Source organism: Acinonyx jubatus, chromosome C2 (genome assembly GCF_027475565.1).
Source record: "Acinonyx jubatus isolate Ajub_Pintada_27869175 chromosome C2, VMU_Ajub_asm_v1.0, whole genome shotgun sequence".
Lineage (NCBI taxonomy): Eukaryota > Metazoa > Chordata > Mammalia > Carnivora > Felidae > Acinonyx > Acinonyx jubatus.
In genome coordinates this window covers 66,602,367-66,619,253 of record NC_069384.1, presented here as the reverse complement: position 1 = coordinate 66,619,253, position 16,887 = coordinate 66,602,367, and the positions used below count along the sequence as shown (strand labels likewise).

Below are 16,887 nucleotides of genomic sequence, written 5' to 3'. Positions count from 1 at the left end.
CTTGATCATATGCAAAATCACTGTGGGAGTAAGCTATCTTCCTAGAGGTAGAATGGCTTGACCAAAGGGTCAAATTTAATTGCAATTTTAATATTTGAAACATTGAAAAATTGTTTTCCCCTAAGATTATATGTTTATGTCCCCTATGAGCATGCTTCTTTTCACATAGCTTTTGCCAACATAACATGTTTTCTAATTTGTCATCTTTACTAATAAGGAAAGTTAAGATGACACCTCATTGTAATTTTCATTTCTATTATTTAAAAAAATTTTTAAAGTTTATTTATTTTTGAGGGAGAGAGAGAGTTTGAGCAGGGGAGGGGCACGGAGAGAGGGAGACACAGAATCTGAAGCAGGCTCCAGGCTCCAAGCTGTGAGAATAGAGCTTTATGTGGGGCTCAAACCCACAAACCGAGAGATCATGACCTGAGTCAAAGTGGGACACTTAACCAACTGAGCCACCCAGGTGGCCCCTCATTGTAATTTTTAAAAATTATTTTTTGGGGTGCCTGGGTGGCTCAGTCAGTTAGGTGTCCAACTTCAGTTCAGGTCATGATCTCACCGTGAGTTCGAGCCCTGCAACAAGCTCTGTGTTGATAGCTCAGAGCCTGTAGCCTGCTTCGGACTCTGTCTCCCCTCTCTCTACCCTTCCCCCACTCACACTGTCACTCTCTCTCTCTCTCAAAATAAATAAACATAATAATTAAAAATTTTTTTAATTATTTTTCACTCTGGTAAAATACACATAACCTAAAATTTACCATTTTACCCATTTTTTTTTGACAGCACACACATGCAAATGGGGGAGGGACAGAGGGAGAGGGAGAGAGAGAATCTTCAGCAGCCTCCATGCCCAGCATGTTGTGGGGCTCAATCTCATGACTGTGAGATCATGACCTGAGCTGAAATCAAGAGTTGGAGGCTTAAGTGACTGAGCCACCCATGCGCCACCCACCCCCGCTCTTTTTTTGAGAAAAAGAGAGAGCACATCTTACTCATTTTTGAGTGTACAGTGGTTTTAAGTACAATTACATTATTGTGCAACCATCATCACCATCCATCTCCAGAACTCTTTTCATCTTGCAAAACAGAAACTCATTACTTGCTAAACACTAGCTCTCTATTCTCTCCTCCACCCAGGCCCTGGAAACCACCATTCCACCTTCTGTTTTCATGAATTTAACTACTCCAGGTACCTCATATAAGTGGAATCATACAGTATTTGTCTTTTTGTGACTGGCTTATGTCACTTAGCATAATTTAATCAAGGTTCATCCATGTTGATTATATCAGAAATTCCTTCATTTTTAAGGCTTAATAATATCCCACTGTGTGTATATGCCACATTTTGTTTATCCATTCATCTGTTGATGGATATTTAAGTTGTTTCCACCTTTTGGCTGTTGTGAAAATGCTATGAACATGGATGTACAAATATCTCTTTGCAGCCCTGCTTTCATATCTTTTAGGTGTATAGTCAGAAGTAGAATTACTGGTCATATGGTAATTCTATTTTTAATTTTTGAGGAACTGGCATACTGTTTTCCACAGCAGCTGCATACTTTTACATTCCCATCAATAGTGCACAAGAGTTGCAATTTCTCCACATGTTTGTCAACATCTGTTATTTTCTTTCCCTATGGTATTCATCCTAATGGATGTGAGGTGGTTCTTATTGTAATTTTATTTTTTTAATTTTTATTAAAATTTTTTTGTTTATTTATTTATTTTGAGAGAGACAGAGACAGTAGTGCACGTGGGGGAGAAGCAGAGAGAGAGGGAGAGAGAGAATCCCAAGCAGACTCCACACTGTTGGCATGGAGTCCAATGCAGGGCTCAAACTCATGAGACCATGAGATCATGACCTGAGCCAAAACCAAGAGTTGGACACTTAACTGACTGAGCCACCCAAGCACTCCTCTCACTGTAATTAAAACAAATTTTTTTTTACATTTATTTGTTTTTGAGAGACAGAGAGATACAGAGCACAAGTGGGGCAGGGGCAGAGAGAGGAGACACAGAATCCGAAGCAGACTCCAGGCTCTGAGCTATCAGCACAGAGCCTGATGTGGGACTTGAACCCACAAACCGTGAGACCATGACCTGAGCCGAAGTCGGACGCTCAACCAACTGAGCCACCCAGGCGCCCCTCACTGTAATTTTAGAATGAATTTCTTTTATTATGAGTTTGAATATCTTTTCAAATGTATAAGAGATAACATTTCTTGTTCCATGTACTGTCCATACATTTCTTCTACATACTTTTGAATCTTTGGGCTTTTTACAAGTTTTTCTTAATTTGTAGGAGCTCTTCAATATTTAAAAAATTAGTGTGAATTGGTAACTACTTAGAAAAGTAGAGCTTTATGACACTGAGTTGCAAATGTGTTCAGTTGCTGAAGCACACAGTATGTGTTCAGTATGTGAATCTCACACTTGCTCCCAATTAATCTGTCTCTTCCTTCCAATGATTTCAATAGGTTACAGAGCTTGGGCATTATCTGTTGGGCCAGAGCTGACACCACTCAATGGTAGAGGCTAGAGAGTTCTCTGTTTGATTCCTGTGCACTTCCTCATACTAAATCACCACCAGCATCCTATTTGTCATAGAAACTGAGGACTGGGAATCCTTTGAGTCTGAACTACGATCTACTATAGGAATCTCCCATTGTTTGCAATCCAAAAAGCAGCATGTTTGACCTAGCCAAAGATTTGTTTTTCCTTGAGGTGATGTGTTGAACAGGGACACAAAATCAAATTATATTTCACTATAAATTTAACAAATCGCCTTTAATTCAAATTATTACATGAATCAGTATGGCCCAAGAAATCTTGGACAGATGGTCCCTGTAATTCATATATTGGGGAGAAACACTGCATATGACAAGGAAATCAATACCATTTTAACTTCTCTATTTGGAAATTCTCTCTTCCCCTGAGCGAAAACTGCCTCTCCTTAACTTCCTCTCATTGATACTGGTGTCACTCTCTGGAGCTATGCAGAGAAACCTTAATACACTTCTGCGAAAGCCCTTTAAGAATTTGGGGGCAGAGATTACATCCCTCCTCAAAATCCTGGCCCAGCAGTGAGTCTTTTTAGTAAACTTTACTAACGTTAATTTGAAGATTGCACACTGTCCTGGACAATACTTTGGACATTTTGTTTGTCAGAGACCCTTGTAAAATATGGTGCTAAAATACTTGAGATTGACATGATCCTCTATACCCCATGTGAAGAATTTCTCTCAACTCTAGACATGGCATATGTGTGAGGATGCAGGCTTGGGTTGGGAAGCCAGTTTCTTCAATGTTTTCAGCTCTGAAGAAGAGCAGAAACGTCACTGTTCCCTCAGGAATAAACTCTCAACCACAACCACAAGTCATTGCTTTCTCCAGAGGGCCTGAGAAGTAGATACTCTTGCTTTTGAAGGGAGCAAGCAAAAAGGGGAATGGGAGAGGAAAGAACCTAAGAATTTACGGGGGGATTCTCTGAGAAGAGATTTCTGTCAGTGGTGAGCAGAATAAGGTCTGTAGGTAGGTGAACTGACCAAAAATCTAATAGTAGGTTTTTGCCTCATGTAGCTGGAGGCCCATCGTAGAAACCAAAGCAGAGCACCTACCTTAGCACCCCACTTTCCCTTACTGTATATGCCTGGCTCATCATAGACCATGAGTGAGAGTCAGCTGAATGACTATTTACACTTTTATTCCTCACAGCCAAGTGTGATTATCTGCCCCCAAGTTACAGATGAAGAAACGGAGCTGCTGAGAGGTTAAGGAACTTGCCCTAGCCACCCGGTAGTAAATGACAGAGTTGAGGTTTAAACCCACACAGTATCATTGTGTTCTTTTTAACACTGATAGAGTTCCTTTAAAAGTTCCAACCAGTTTCAGCTGTGCTGTGGGAGCAAGGAGAAAGGATTATGATTCTACCCACTCTTAAGGTAGCAGGGGAGCAGCACATCCCAAAGGCCAAGTGTGAAGGTGGCTCCTGGGATCGGAGTGTACATTACGGGAGAGGCAGGTGCTGTGATGGGGGTGGGAGGAGCCAAAAGGCCCTTCCTATCAGAAGAGTTTCTGTCCGAGCTTCTATTCATTCCACAAATATTACTTGAACACCCTTTCCGTGCCAGGCAGAGAACGTTCCTCTCCACTCCAGCCCTGAACAGGTTATCAGCGTTCTAGTGTGGATTTAGCTGCAGGCACAGGTTACTGTGTTTCAGCAAGTCTCACCTAGAAGAACTCTGGGGGAAATTCAGGTATTTGGGCAGAAAGAGGAGGGGATAAAGAAGGTATCTTTGGTGTCTCAGATCTGAAGGAGCATGTGGGATCTATTTCAGGCAAGAGGCTGTATGAAGGGAGGTGGGGTGATGGTGGTTAGCTAGAGGGTGAGACTGGGGAGTGCAGATATGATGTCACAGGAAGTGAGAGAAGAATTCAAGGTACAAGCTGGTGTCAACAAAGAAAACTGTTTCCTGTTTCACAACTTTATCTAGAGTATTAGCCATGATCAGGGTATCAGGAAAAATGCTAAGTTTGCTGGTGTCTAAGGAAAATTGTTTGATCATTGAGACCTTCTCTCATGTAAACATTTATTGAATTTACTCAGTGACAGGCTTGTTCTACAGGTTGTGGGGGATGTAAAGATGTGTGGGTCTTGGTCCCTCACTCAGTACTAAAAAAAATGATAGGGTGTACACATATAACTACAATTTAAGTTCTAGGATCAGTGTGGAAGGTGGCAATGCTTATCTCCTCCTGGCACATACAAGAGTCCTTGCTCTAAGCAAAGCAGGAGATGATGCTGCAGCCTCCATGGAGGGAAGATTAGGTCGGACTCAGTCCAGTACTCTGGGCTTGGTCCTTTGCCTTCTGTCAGTTCATCCTGTGACTGGACAAGCCAAGCTTGCTGTACTGGCATTGTGAGTGAAGTCCAGGAGGATCACAAGCTGCCTGGGGCCTTGGTTTGCCTCTGGTTTGACATGCTGCATGAATTACGTCTCAGAGCACCAGAATCTGAAGGTATAATTTTAGAGCAGCTATTATCACCTTTGAGGTACTGGGAGGAATAGGGTAGGCTTATTTCCTTTTTTATAAAGTTTCTGAACTACAAATTCATAAGATTGCTGGGAATGGAATGTGTCTGAATTTTAACAGGGCCTCTGACAGGGTGTCTTGTGATATGCTTGAGAGCAATATGGAGAAATGTGGGATCAATATTATTAGTACAGTTAATGGCTGCAAAGTTGTGCCCTAATATCATTCATTCATTCAACAAATATTTATTAAACCAGGCGTTGTGCTAGCTGCTTAGAATATAATAATGAACAAAACCAGGAACCTCTTCACATGGTTGGTTATAGTTTAGTGAAGGAGCAAAAGAATCACACAGATAGATGTAAATTTGTTAACAATGACAAGTGCCACATAGGAGAGTTTCATGGTAATTTGAATGCCTATAATAGGACTAGTCTTAACTGAGATTTGAAGAATGATGTGATAGATTAAAGATGGACACATATTCTTTGTTACTCCTCCCATGAAGAGGTGAAGTCTAATCTCTCCTTAAATCTGGGCTGGCCTTAGAGACTTCTCTAATAGAATACAGCAGAAAGGATGTTTCATAAAAAGCCTTGCAGCTTCTGTTTTTCTTGGAAGATTCCATCATGGAAGATGTCCCACTACCCTAAGACCACCATGCCAAAGAGTCCATGCATTGATGTTTGGGTCAACAGTCCCAGCCGAATCCTGCCTTCCAGCCATCTCTGCCAAGCCACAAGACATATGAATAAAATCTTGGATTCTCTAGGGGTGCCTGGGTGGCTCAGTCAGTTAAGTGTCCAACTCTTGATTTTGACTCAGGTCATGATCTCACAGTTCATGAGATTGAGTCCCACATTGGGCTCTTTGCTGACAGTGTGGAACCTGCTTGGGATTCTCTCTCTCACTCTCTCTGCCCTTCCCCTGCTCATGCTTTCTCTCTACCTCTCAAGATAAATAAATAAACTTAAAAAACTCTTGGAAGCTCTAGATCAGAGGTTAGCAAACATAGCCTGCAGACCTAATCTGGCCACCATCTATTTTTATAAATAAAGTTTTATTGGAATGCAGTTATACCCATTTGTTTAATTATTGTCTATGGTTGTTTTTTCATTACAGTGGTAGAGATGAGTAGTGGACTGTCAGGCCTGCAAAGCTGAAAATATTTTCTATCTGGCCTTTTGTAGAAAAAAATGGTGACCCTTGCTCTACATTAGCACCATCCACTAGAAATTTAATGCAACCACATACGTAATTTGAAAATTTCCAATAGCCATATTAAAAAATTAAAGAGAAAAAAATTTAAAAAATTAAAAATTAAAGAGAAATAGGTAAAAATTAATTTTAATGATATGTTTTCTTTAATTCAGTATATCTAAAATATTATAATCTCAGCATATAATCAATATAAAATTATTAATGGATATTTTACATTCTTTTTCTGTACAAAATCTTGTAGGTGTTTTACACTTACAGAACTTAGATGAACTACATTTCAAGTGATCAGTAGCCACATGTGGCTAGTGCCTACTGAATTGGACAGGGAAGTTCTATACTAGCCCATTCACTAACTTAGTACCAACCACCAAGTGACTTCAGTTGATGCCATGAGGAACAGAAAAATCACTCAAAACCCTGCCCAAATTTCTGGCCCACAACATTGTAAGACAGAGTAAAATATTCATTGTTTTAAGCTGCCGAGTTTAGGGGCAGTTTTTTAGGTAAACATAACAGATTGAAAAGTGCCAGATAGGTGAAGGGGGTAGCTTGGAAGGATTCTAGGCAAAAGGAACAGCAGGTGCAAAGGCACCACAGCAAGAAGGACATGAGGGAAGGTTGATGTGGCTTAAATGACTAGAGGGGTGGAAGACAAGCCTGGAGAGGTCAGTGGAGGCCAGACCATGCTTATCTTAAGGGTCAGCAAAGGATTTTGGTGTTTATTCTGAGTGCAATGTGAATCACTGAAGAAATTAAAGTGGAAGAGTGACATAATCAGGTTTGTAGTTTGAAAAGATGACTTTGGCTACTGTGTAGCAAGTGGATAGTAGGGAAGTCAGAACAGATGCCAGAAGACCAATCCATTGACTATTGCAGTCATTTAAATGAAGAAGATGGTTGTTTGGTCTAGGGTGGTAGTAGCAGAAGTAGCAGTGGATAGGTTCAAGTGATATTTAGGATTATAATTGATAGGATGTGGTGATGGATTAAGTATGGGAGATGAGAATAAGGTATTAATTGATTGGTTTATTTATTTATTTATTCATTCAACTGAGTGTCAGGAATCACTCTTATTTAGTAGACTAATACAGTGGATGCTACAGAGTTTTTTTACTTTTTCACTTGCACAAATAATGGGAAGTTCATTTCTTTAAGTAGAGTAGGATAGCTTAATGCAGTCTGGTATGTCAGATGAGTTTATATTTGATGTGATAGAAAATTGAGAGTTTGGGATTGATGGTCTGGAAGCAGAAAAATTATGTAATGAAAGTTTAAAGGAAATGAGCCTGTCAGTGGTCTGAGGAAGGGGTGAGAGCTGGTATCAAGAAAGCCAATATTAAACTCTCAAAGACCTCAGATGAAGAGGCTGAACCAGCATACGGACAAGAAAAAGAAGAGCATGAGTGACGCCTTGACGAAAACGTGAACACTTCCTGGTGTCTGGTGGGCATAGATGACTGGCTATAGATGTGTGTCACCCATCTTGAGCTTTGCTAAGTTCCCATGCCAAACATGTCTCTTTCTAGCTCACGCTGGATCATATGTCTGACTTGGTCTCCAATCTCTTCTTGGAGCAAATCCTCCTGGACTCCCATTTGTGGAGATTTTTCATACCTAACACTGCCTTAATTTGATTAGGTGTCCTTTCCCATACTCATTTGGGAGCACAATGTTTCCACACAGATATGAGGGGGACAGCATCAAAGATGAATAGGTACAAAGAAAAAATATCTATGTAGATTCATATGGGGAAGAAGGCTGCTTTTATTCATTCCCTGATATTGTAGGTAACTAAAGTATTAAAATTAAGAGTCCATTCCCCTCACTCCTGGAAGAAGGAACGTATATAGCATGGTTAGCTTTCCAGTCTCCTTATAGCAAGTTTGTGTACAAGACAGATGCCCCCAAATCAGATATTTTTGAGTCAAGGAGCATCTCTTTTCCAAATTATTAATGGTTTTGGAAACCATTTTTTCCTTTTTTGCCAAAAGGTGCCTGTGGGTAAGCATCATGCAAAGTTTTACAGGTGAGTCTGTGCACATCTGGTCAAGGGCTCTGCCTACCACAAATAAGAACCCAGAACTCACTAAAAGGCATTTATGCCAATCATGGCCCCTTAAGAGGGCCCCTTCCTGTTGTCTCAGAACCAGAACCATGGTCAAAGAGAGAAAGCCAATGTATCAAGGGCACAATTTGAGGGACGTCCCCTCTCCCCATTCTGTGTACCAGCCCTACCCTGGTGCTTGGAATTCCCAAATTACTCATTCCTTGGGTTTAGGCATTTTTGAAAGCCCCTATTAAAATGCAAATGCTAGCCAGAAGGGAGAAATGTTTTGTTTTTAGCCATTAAGAGTTAAGTTCAAGTTAATGCAGCTAAATAGGAAATGGAACTCAGAAAGAAATCATACTCCTAAAAAGAGGGAGAATAGTGCATGGGAACTTTCCTACCCTGATGGGGAGATGGAAAGTGCCGAAGACATATTTTTCTTCTACATATATTCAAAATGGTGTGTATTTCCCAACCTCAGCCTGGGTATACTCTGATGTATGGTTTAGAAACTAGTCTCTATATTAGGTTAGAGATGAGGATAAAGGTTCAATAAAGGATTGTGCACCTAGCCTATGGCCCTATCCTTCTGTACTGCCCCCCTAAACCACTCTTATTTGCCTGACCATGAAAGGTAAATTGTCAACCCTTGCCTGGACACTGGATAACCACTCAGGAACCTTCCTACTCCTTGCTTGTTTCAGACATGTTAGGTTCTTACTCTATTTCTTCACAGCTTCAGTCTCCTGGGAGAGGGACCCCCCCAAACTTATTTCTCACCTTTTTGAAACATGGTATTTGAACCTTGATTTTCTCCTGAAGAATCTGGCTTAGCTCACTTTTTTACCTTTTATGCTCTTTCTTCTCCCACCTTAGCTTCAACTCCATAAAATCCAATTCTCATTACCACCAGGAAGAGATATCTGATATCCAGGGCCATTAGAGCAACCAAAGTATCAAGCTCAAAGACAGTCATTAAACAGTGGGTACAATCACAAAAAGCCATTTCCTTCTCTTCAAAGCAGTGTTGCTATACAGTCATTTTAGTGTGACTATTAATACTATTTTCCCACCAAGCTAAAAGCTTCAAGAGTACAAGGACCATGACTTTTATGCTCTCTGTTAAAACCCAGGACACAGTTAATCACTCAGATACATTTAGAACATGCTAATGAACAGAGATTTATAAAAAGCTTCCATTATACACAGGATAGCTCATGTAAATAGTATCAATGGTACCTGCAACAGCAAACAGATGAAATAATATAGAACTGTGAGCTTGTGCACATAATTAGACTCATTTAAGTCCACAGCCTTAGTCCCAAGATTGAGGTTGCATGCCAGAGGAATAGATCATCTCCCTAGTTATTACAATTTGAGAGGAGTGGGAAGTTCCCTTGGCCAAAAATTATTTTCACCTGTCTCTCCTTAAATAACTATTAGTGGAGGCACTATTTTAAGCCTATTTGCAAATGCAAATATGTTCATGGTATACAGAACACGAGAAACCACTGCATGGGCTCTTTTTGGACCTAAGACTTTCTTTTCAAATGAGCTATTGGTCTCTGGTGCCAAGAGGAGCCAATATTGTGGGGGGCATTTAGATGGGAAGAAGAAATGGAGACAAAGAGACGGGAAGAGAAAAGCCAAATAAGAAAGCAGAGACCACTGCAGAAGCTGTGGGTTTTGCCCCAGTTCTCTGAACTTCTCACTGGCACAAGGGGCTCAGGCAGGGCCAGCATCCTTGGATACCTTCTCCTGCAGTGGAGATCCTTGGAGCCCCCAGCACCCTGAGGCCAAGGGCAGCTGTTGGTTGTTTGGTAAGTGGTGCCTTCTGTTTCCTGCCTGTCCTGTCTCTTAGCTCACGAAAGCAGACAAAGGATCTGGATGGAAGAGACACATTTCTATAATGTCCTACCTCCAATGTAGCCAGTCTCAGAATCAAGCCTGATGGTCAAAAGTTTTATGCATGTATTCCACAACCCTTCTTACCCACTCCCTTGCCAGCCATCAGCCCAACCTCTGAACATCTGCCCCAGATGTAGCTTTATCAGACACCAAGCTCCCAAAGCATACAAACTTCATAAGAACATACCTGTCACAAATGCCCATCCACTGCAGCTCCCAGAGACCAGATGTATAAGCTCAGTGACATTCCCGAGGAACACAGAAACAAGGTGTTAAGAATAAACGATGAGGAGCCTTTGTGAGCTCCCCATAACTTCCTAACACTCTTTGTAGAGAAAGAAATAATGTCAGGGCTGAGACTAGAACTCAAATGCAGAAAGGGGAACTGACAAGAAAGAAATAGCACCACAGACAGGGGCTGGTTCCAGATAACTTCTGATGGCAGGTGGGCATTTCCACCGATGAAAATGACTACAAATGCACTGGCGGAGAGTGAGTGAATGTAAAGCCCTGAGGAAACTCCCCAAAGACAGTCCAGCCACAAACATGACAAAGACTAACAGAGATCCAGGAGTGTAGCCTTTGAGTCCCATAGGTGAAGGTTCAGCTCAGTTTAACAAGTGTTTTATGCAGCAGCCATGTACCAGGTACTGTTTCCGGCTTGGCAGGGCTGCAGGAGGCAGTCTGCAACCACAGAGCCCAGAGACTGGGTATTCTTCTTCTCGCCCCACCCCCCTACAAACCATTCATTTGAGTATATCTCCATGGATCCTGCTAGAAGCCAATTAACATACACAGCTTGTTTTTAAATTATCCTCATCTAATCCTAATTATCCTAATGTAGAAAATTTGGCCCCTATTCCTGGAAGTGGGTGGTACTCGAGTCTGGGGACAGGTCACCAGCAGAAGAGTGATAGGTGTGTGAATGCCAAGTGGATTTTTCCAAACCTAGTGCTTCGAGAGGGACAAGCTTCACACATATAATCCTGATCCAAATGTATGGCTTCTTTTCCTGATCCAATCAGGCCCTGAAAAGCCCTCTGCTCAGTGGGGAGGGGGGCGGGCAGGCGTTTATGTGCCTCTGAGCCTGCAGCATTTGCATTCGGGAGAGAAACAGCTCCCTGTGAACCTGCCTCCTCTGATCTCTTGGTGGCTAGCTGGGCCCTGCAGGACTAGAGAAATTAAAAGTAGCAAAGGGAGAGCTGTTTGTTGTCTGGGTTGAGAAGAGCGCCCAAGCAAGGACATGTGGTGCAGGGGAAGTAGCATAGCACAGGTTTGGAACTGGTAGTCCAAGGTCAAACCCTGGCTTGACCACCGAGCCCTGGACAAGTTATTGAACATCTCCCCATTTTAGTCTTCTCATCCAGGAAATGTGACCAGCATCCTTGATGCACTGTTCTGAAAAACAAATGGGATCTTGCATGTACATCACCTGGCACAGAGCATGGTATGCAGCTATTTAGTCTTCGTTATTACTTTTCTGTCTTCCTGACAGACTTTACAGTTCTGACTTTGACCTTTGCGCAAAGTTGATCCTTAATCACTGGAAAGGTGATGATCATTCTTCCCAAAACAGGTCTGTAAACTCCTCACCTTCCATCCAGGGTCTCTCAAACCCAGAGGGCTCTTATGTGGGTCCTGGGCCCTGACTCATAGGGTCTTCACTTCCTCTCAGCGATTCTCTGTGCATACCTTGGAAACTTCATCCTTTACTCGGATAGGCACCACCTGGGGTTTTCCTCTGGATTTTACAATCATATATTTTTTTTTATTTGAAAGGGTCCATTTAGTTTCCTTATTGTAACACATGAAATTACCCATGTATCAGAGCACAGGAGAATTAATTTACATACCACTCCGTTTTCAAGTTTCCTTCTCTTCCTTATACTCGGCAGTCAAAATATCAGATAGGCTAAATTGGGAAGTCTTGCTATCAAAATATTTAGAATAGTATTTCCCAAACTTCAGTCATTCTAGCTACTAGTACCACGTCATATCCATGTAAAAATCTGTATTATTTTTTATGCATTCATTTTAATCTTGACTTATTTTAAAAGGAATCTTTATATAAATACTAAAAATTTTAAAGAGCAGTATTATTTACCAAAAATAAAGGGTGAGTTCAAACTCTGTGTTTGTTCAAACCTGTTGTTCAAACTCTGGCCCACTAGTTAATACCTGTGTGTTCTTGAGGAAGTCACTTAATTTCTGAGCCTTAGTTTCCTCACAGAGGTAATATTAAATGTCTCATAAGCTTGTTGTGAGGATTAAATAGGAAGACATGTATATGGTGCCTCACACAGATCCTGGCATACAGTAGGTTATTTAAAAAAAAAGTTTTATTGTTTTCTCTTTTCCATATCCCTTCTCTCATCTCCTTATTTCAGGTCCTGATTAGAGTAGTATCCAATGCACAGTAACAGAAGTAATGGAAGATAAGTAGTGAGGCAGGCAGCAGAAATAAAGGACAATTCGGTGTCACGGAATTCTTTAATTCTATGAACTAATTAGCATTGTTTCAGAGACCTCAAAAGTCATTTTAGTCTCTCACTGAAGCAAGGACTCCCCTCAGTGTTATCTGTAATAGATGGATGTCCAGTCTTTGCTTTCTTACTTATGTTGGAAAACTCACTACCTGATATGACAGCTATGAGAGAAAGGTCTTCTTTATAATAATCCCAAATCTCCCACCACTCACTCCCCAGTCCCATAAGTGTCCCTGTCCTGTTTTCTAAAACTGCCAGGATATGTATTTTTACCCCTTCACATGGAACCCTCCAAACAATTGAAAACAGATATATCATAAGTTTCCTCAGTAGTCTTTTCTCTCAGCTACATATTATCAGTGTCCTCAACTGTTCCTCATATAATGTGGTCTCTAGAACCCTAACCAGCTTGGTGGTTCTCCCACTGGCACCTGTCTCCCTGAATGTGTCAACATACCTCTTTGCAGAAAGGGCTTACAGAATGAAATGGATAGTGACAAGATCACTTTCACTAATGAGTCAGAGATCAAATTAGCCTGTACACAGTTGTACTGGAGTGGCTGACCATGATTTTTTTTTTCAAATGTCATGTCATATCACCACCTCTTGGCCCCATCTTATTTGTACGTCAGTGTTCAGCCAACCAAAATTACTCTGAATCCTCTTTATGTCTTTCATTGTACTAGTCATCCTTCCAATCCTGTGCCACTCAAAAATCTGATAAGGAGGCCTACCCAAGAGTCATCAGAGCCAAGCATGCACAGGGTTCAGCAGTGATGGTGGTCAACAGTATCAAATGCTGAGATGAGGTTAAACAAAATGAAGAAAATCAGTTCCTTGTGTTTAGTGAAGAGGAAGTTACCAGTAACCTCAGAAAGTTGCTTTCTGTGTGGGGCTGCTTCCTCCATGCCTCACTCCCAGATGTTCTCATGTCTGAGGAGGCCAAGGCTACAAGAAAAAGCAGCAGGAGGGGAGTGGCTATAGATGGTAGCTGGGTTGGGGGAAGAGATATTCCCCTGGGACCACATGGTTAGGATTTACTCTGAGGGTGGAGGGGCAAAGCTAGAAACTTGTGGGCATTTGGGAAGATCCAAACACTTAGCTGAATTTTCCAATTCCAGCTATATGTTTGTTTGCTATACATAAACGGCTTCCCATGGCCACCAGTCAAGAAGCACTCTAAAAATATTCTAGGTGGTGGTGGTTCTAATATAGGACAAAATAATTTCCACAAATAATTATAGAGGCATTACTTATCGAAATGTTAATTAGCATTTGTTTTCTGAGATTTCTTGACACATAGATTTTTGCAGGGGAGAAAGCAGAAGTGACTTAAAGTCAAAGGCACTTTTGGACTTTTGTGAAAGCTCATGGAAGAGATAATATAGATGTCCTAAAAGGGAAGAGAAAAGAGAGTGCTTTTGAGATGCAAGAGGAAGGAAGGGCAGAGTTGTTTGGGTCCTGTGAGCAGAGGGATCAAACAAAGCACTCCCTCTCAGTGCTCCCAAGGGGATAACAGCTTTGGGAGTGATGGCTCATGCCTACAGAGGCAGTGCACTTGGTTCATGGGCCTCAGGAGATAACCTCATTTCCCACTGTGGCATAGGGGTGGAGAGCTGCCAGACTTCACGGACCACCGTGGTTTAGACAGTGAGGTTGCCAATAGCAACCAAAACGGTCTTGGGATTTGAGGCCCTTCCTCCTTCTAGGCACTAGGTAAGCTTCCTGAATTATGACTGGGCTGTAAGAAGGAAAGGGCATCCCTGTATGATCAAGATGGAATCCCCTATCCAACTGGTAGAATAGGTTTCACAGGTGAGATTAGGTTGAATTAAAGGAAACATGGGAAGAGGCCATCTCTTACATACTTGGATTCATGGACAGAAATTCATACCCTATTCATAGTTCCTAAGTTATTTTTAATTTAGAAGTGACGCAGCACAGGGTGGTCCTGTTCTTATTTCCAGCCCTGCTGCACAACCTCTCAGAGTGCAGGAAGCCACAACCACTGTCCCCAGAACCTGACTTTTCCCTTTTAATGAAACTCTTTGGGGTCCACAAACAGGGTTCTCTGATACTGCTTGAGGGAGAACATAAAACATTTGCTATGAATTTTTTATTTTACTGCTGTTACAAAATTGTATTTCGATGTACCCTTCATCCTTAAAACATAAACACACTAACTGCTGAGAGGATGAAAAGAGAAGCCACAGACTGTAAGAAAATATTTGCAAAACACATGACTGATAAAGGACTGATATCCAAAACGTACAAAGAACCCTTAAAACTCAAGAAAACAAACAATTCAGTCTAAAAATGGGCAAAAGATCTGATCATACACCATACCAAAGAAGATACACAGATGGTACAGATATACATATTAAAAGATGCTCAGTATCATATGTCATTAGGGAATTGCTAATCAAAACCATAATGAGCTACTACTAAATACCTATTAGAATGGCTAAAAAAAACCCCAAAAAACAAAAAAACAAAACTGACAATACCAAATGCTGACAGGGATGTGGAACAATGGCAACTCTCATTCATTGCTGGTGGGAATGGAAAATGATGTAGGGACTCTGGAACTCACTTTGGCAGGTTGTTATAGCACTTAACATAAGCCTACCAGGTGAACCATCAATAATGCTCCTAGGTATTTACCCAAATGAGTTTAAAACTTATGTCCACACAAAAACCTGTGCATGCATATTTATACCACCTTTATTCATAATTGCTCCAAAGTAGAAGCAACTGAGATGGCCTTCAATAAGTGAATAGATAGACAAACTGTGTATGTCCATACAATAGAATATTATTCAGTAATAAATAAAAATGAGCTATCAACCCATGAAAAGACATGGACAAACTTTAAATGCATGTTGCTTAATGAAAGAAGCCAACCTCAAAAGGCTACATACTGTATGTTTCCAACTAGAAAACATTCTGCAAAACGCAAAATCATTGAGACAGTAAAAAGATCAGTGGTTGCCAGAGGATGTGAAGAGGGATGAATAGAGGAGCACAAGGGATTTTTAGGGCAGTGAAACTTTCTGCATGATACTGTAATTAATGGTGTATATATGTTATAAATTTGTCAAAACCCACAGAACTGTAGAACCTAAAGAGGGGACTTTAATGTAAAGTGTGAATTTTAATTAACAATATTGATTCATTAACAAATATACCACACCAATGCAAGATCATAATAACAGAGGAAACTATGTGCAGGGGAGAGGGTATATGGGAATTCTGTATGGTCTGCTCAATTTTTCTATAAATTTAAAACTGTCACAAAAATAAAGTCTAGGGGCGCCTGGGTGGCTCAGTCAGTTAAGCGGCCGACTTCGGCTCAGGTCATAATCTCTCGGTCCGTGAGTTCAAGCCCCGCGTCGGGCTCTGTACTGACAGCTCAGAGCCTGGAGCCTGTTTCAGATTCTGTGTCTCCCTCTCTCTGACCCTCCCCCATTCATGCTCAGTCTCTCTCTGTCTCAAAAATAAATAAATGTTAAAAAAATAAAATAAAAAATAAATTAAAAAAATAAAGTCTATTAATTAAAAACATACACACACACACATACACACACACTACGTAAGCACTGATTCCTGGTAAAGCAACTAAGTTAATAACATGACATTTTAGAGGGCTTCTACCCCGTGGGTAAAAAAATTAGCATCAATTTCACAGTCCAGAGGTTCGCTTCTCCATGTTGCACACTTGTAATCAAATGCCATACATAAGACATTGCTGCGAAACATCTCTAGTTTTGTATTTCTGCCCTCTATTTTGACATTTTTTGCATCTTTCTGGTGCAGAATCATAAATTTTCATGTCAGTTCCTTGCGTACATTAAAAAGTCCCACTGTTTTCTAAGGGCCAGATCAATAAAAAAATAGCTTTCAGTTCCATGTTTCTGGAGGAACATTCTTAGAAATGTAGTAAGCTTCTTTTTTTCTTTGAGGCGGAGATACAATGTTGACCTACGCTTAAAAGCAATTTTATATAGTTAAGCATTGGAGGTTGAGTCTTTTTCTTTCAGCCAAACTTTTACAGCCTCCATATTTACATCCTAGAAGAGGGTCACCAAGGTTGGGGGAGATCCTCACTCTTACAACCTCTAGCGCAGTCTCCTCTCTAGTCCTGAGTTGGTTTGTTTGGTCTCCTTGGCTGCCCTGGGGTATCTTATT

At 41.0% G+C, this 16,887-nt stretch overlaps 2 protein-coding genes and 1 long non-coding RNA gene across 8 annotated transcripts in view; 2 read left to right on the top strand and 1 right to left on the bottom strand.

The window, feature by feature from the left end:
* Positions 1-16,887, top strand: part of ILDR1 (immunoglobulin like domain containing receptor 1) — a 290,612-nt gene that overhangs the window by 208,082 nt on the left and 65,643 nt on the right. The gene's annotated exons all lie outside the window — the stretch shown is intronic.
* CD86 (CD86 molecule) overlaps positions 1-16,887 on the bottom strand; it is a 94,690-nt gene that overhangs the window by 32,307 nt on the left and 45,496 nt on the right. The window contains exon 1 of one of the 4 annotated variants that reach the window (XM_027060983.2): positions 10,401-11,205. The exons of 2 other annotated variants lie outside the window; for them this stretch is intronic. In XM_027060983.2, the coding sequence (XP_026916784.1) occupies positions 10,401-10,417 (17 nt within the window). In that variant the 5' untranslated portion in view covers positions 10,418-11,205. Of the gene's footprint in view, positions 1-10,400; positions 11,206-16,887 lie in introns of those variants that run through there. One more of the 4 variants, XM_027060981.2, reaches the window with a different exon arrangement.
* LOC128315196 (uncharacterized) lies at positions 709-6,129 on the top strand. Of its 2 annotated transcripts, none has more exons than XR_008297692.1 (2): positions 709-5,022; positions 5,659-6,129. It is a non-coding gene; the product is annotated as an uncharacterized LOC128315196 (long non-coding RNA). The 2 variants fall into 2 exon arrangements; XR_008297693.1 differs by having other exon boundaries at positions 5,640-6,129.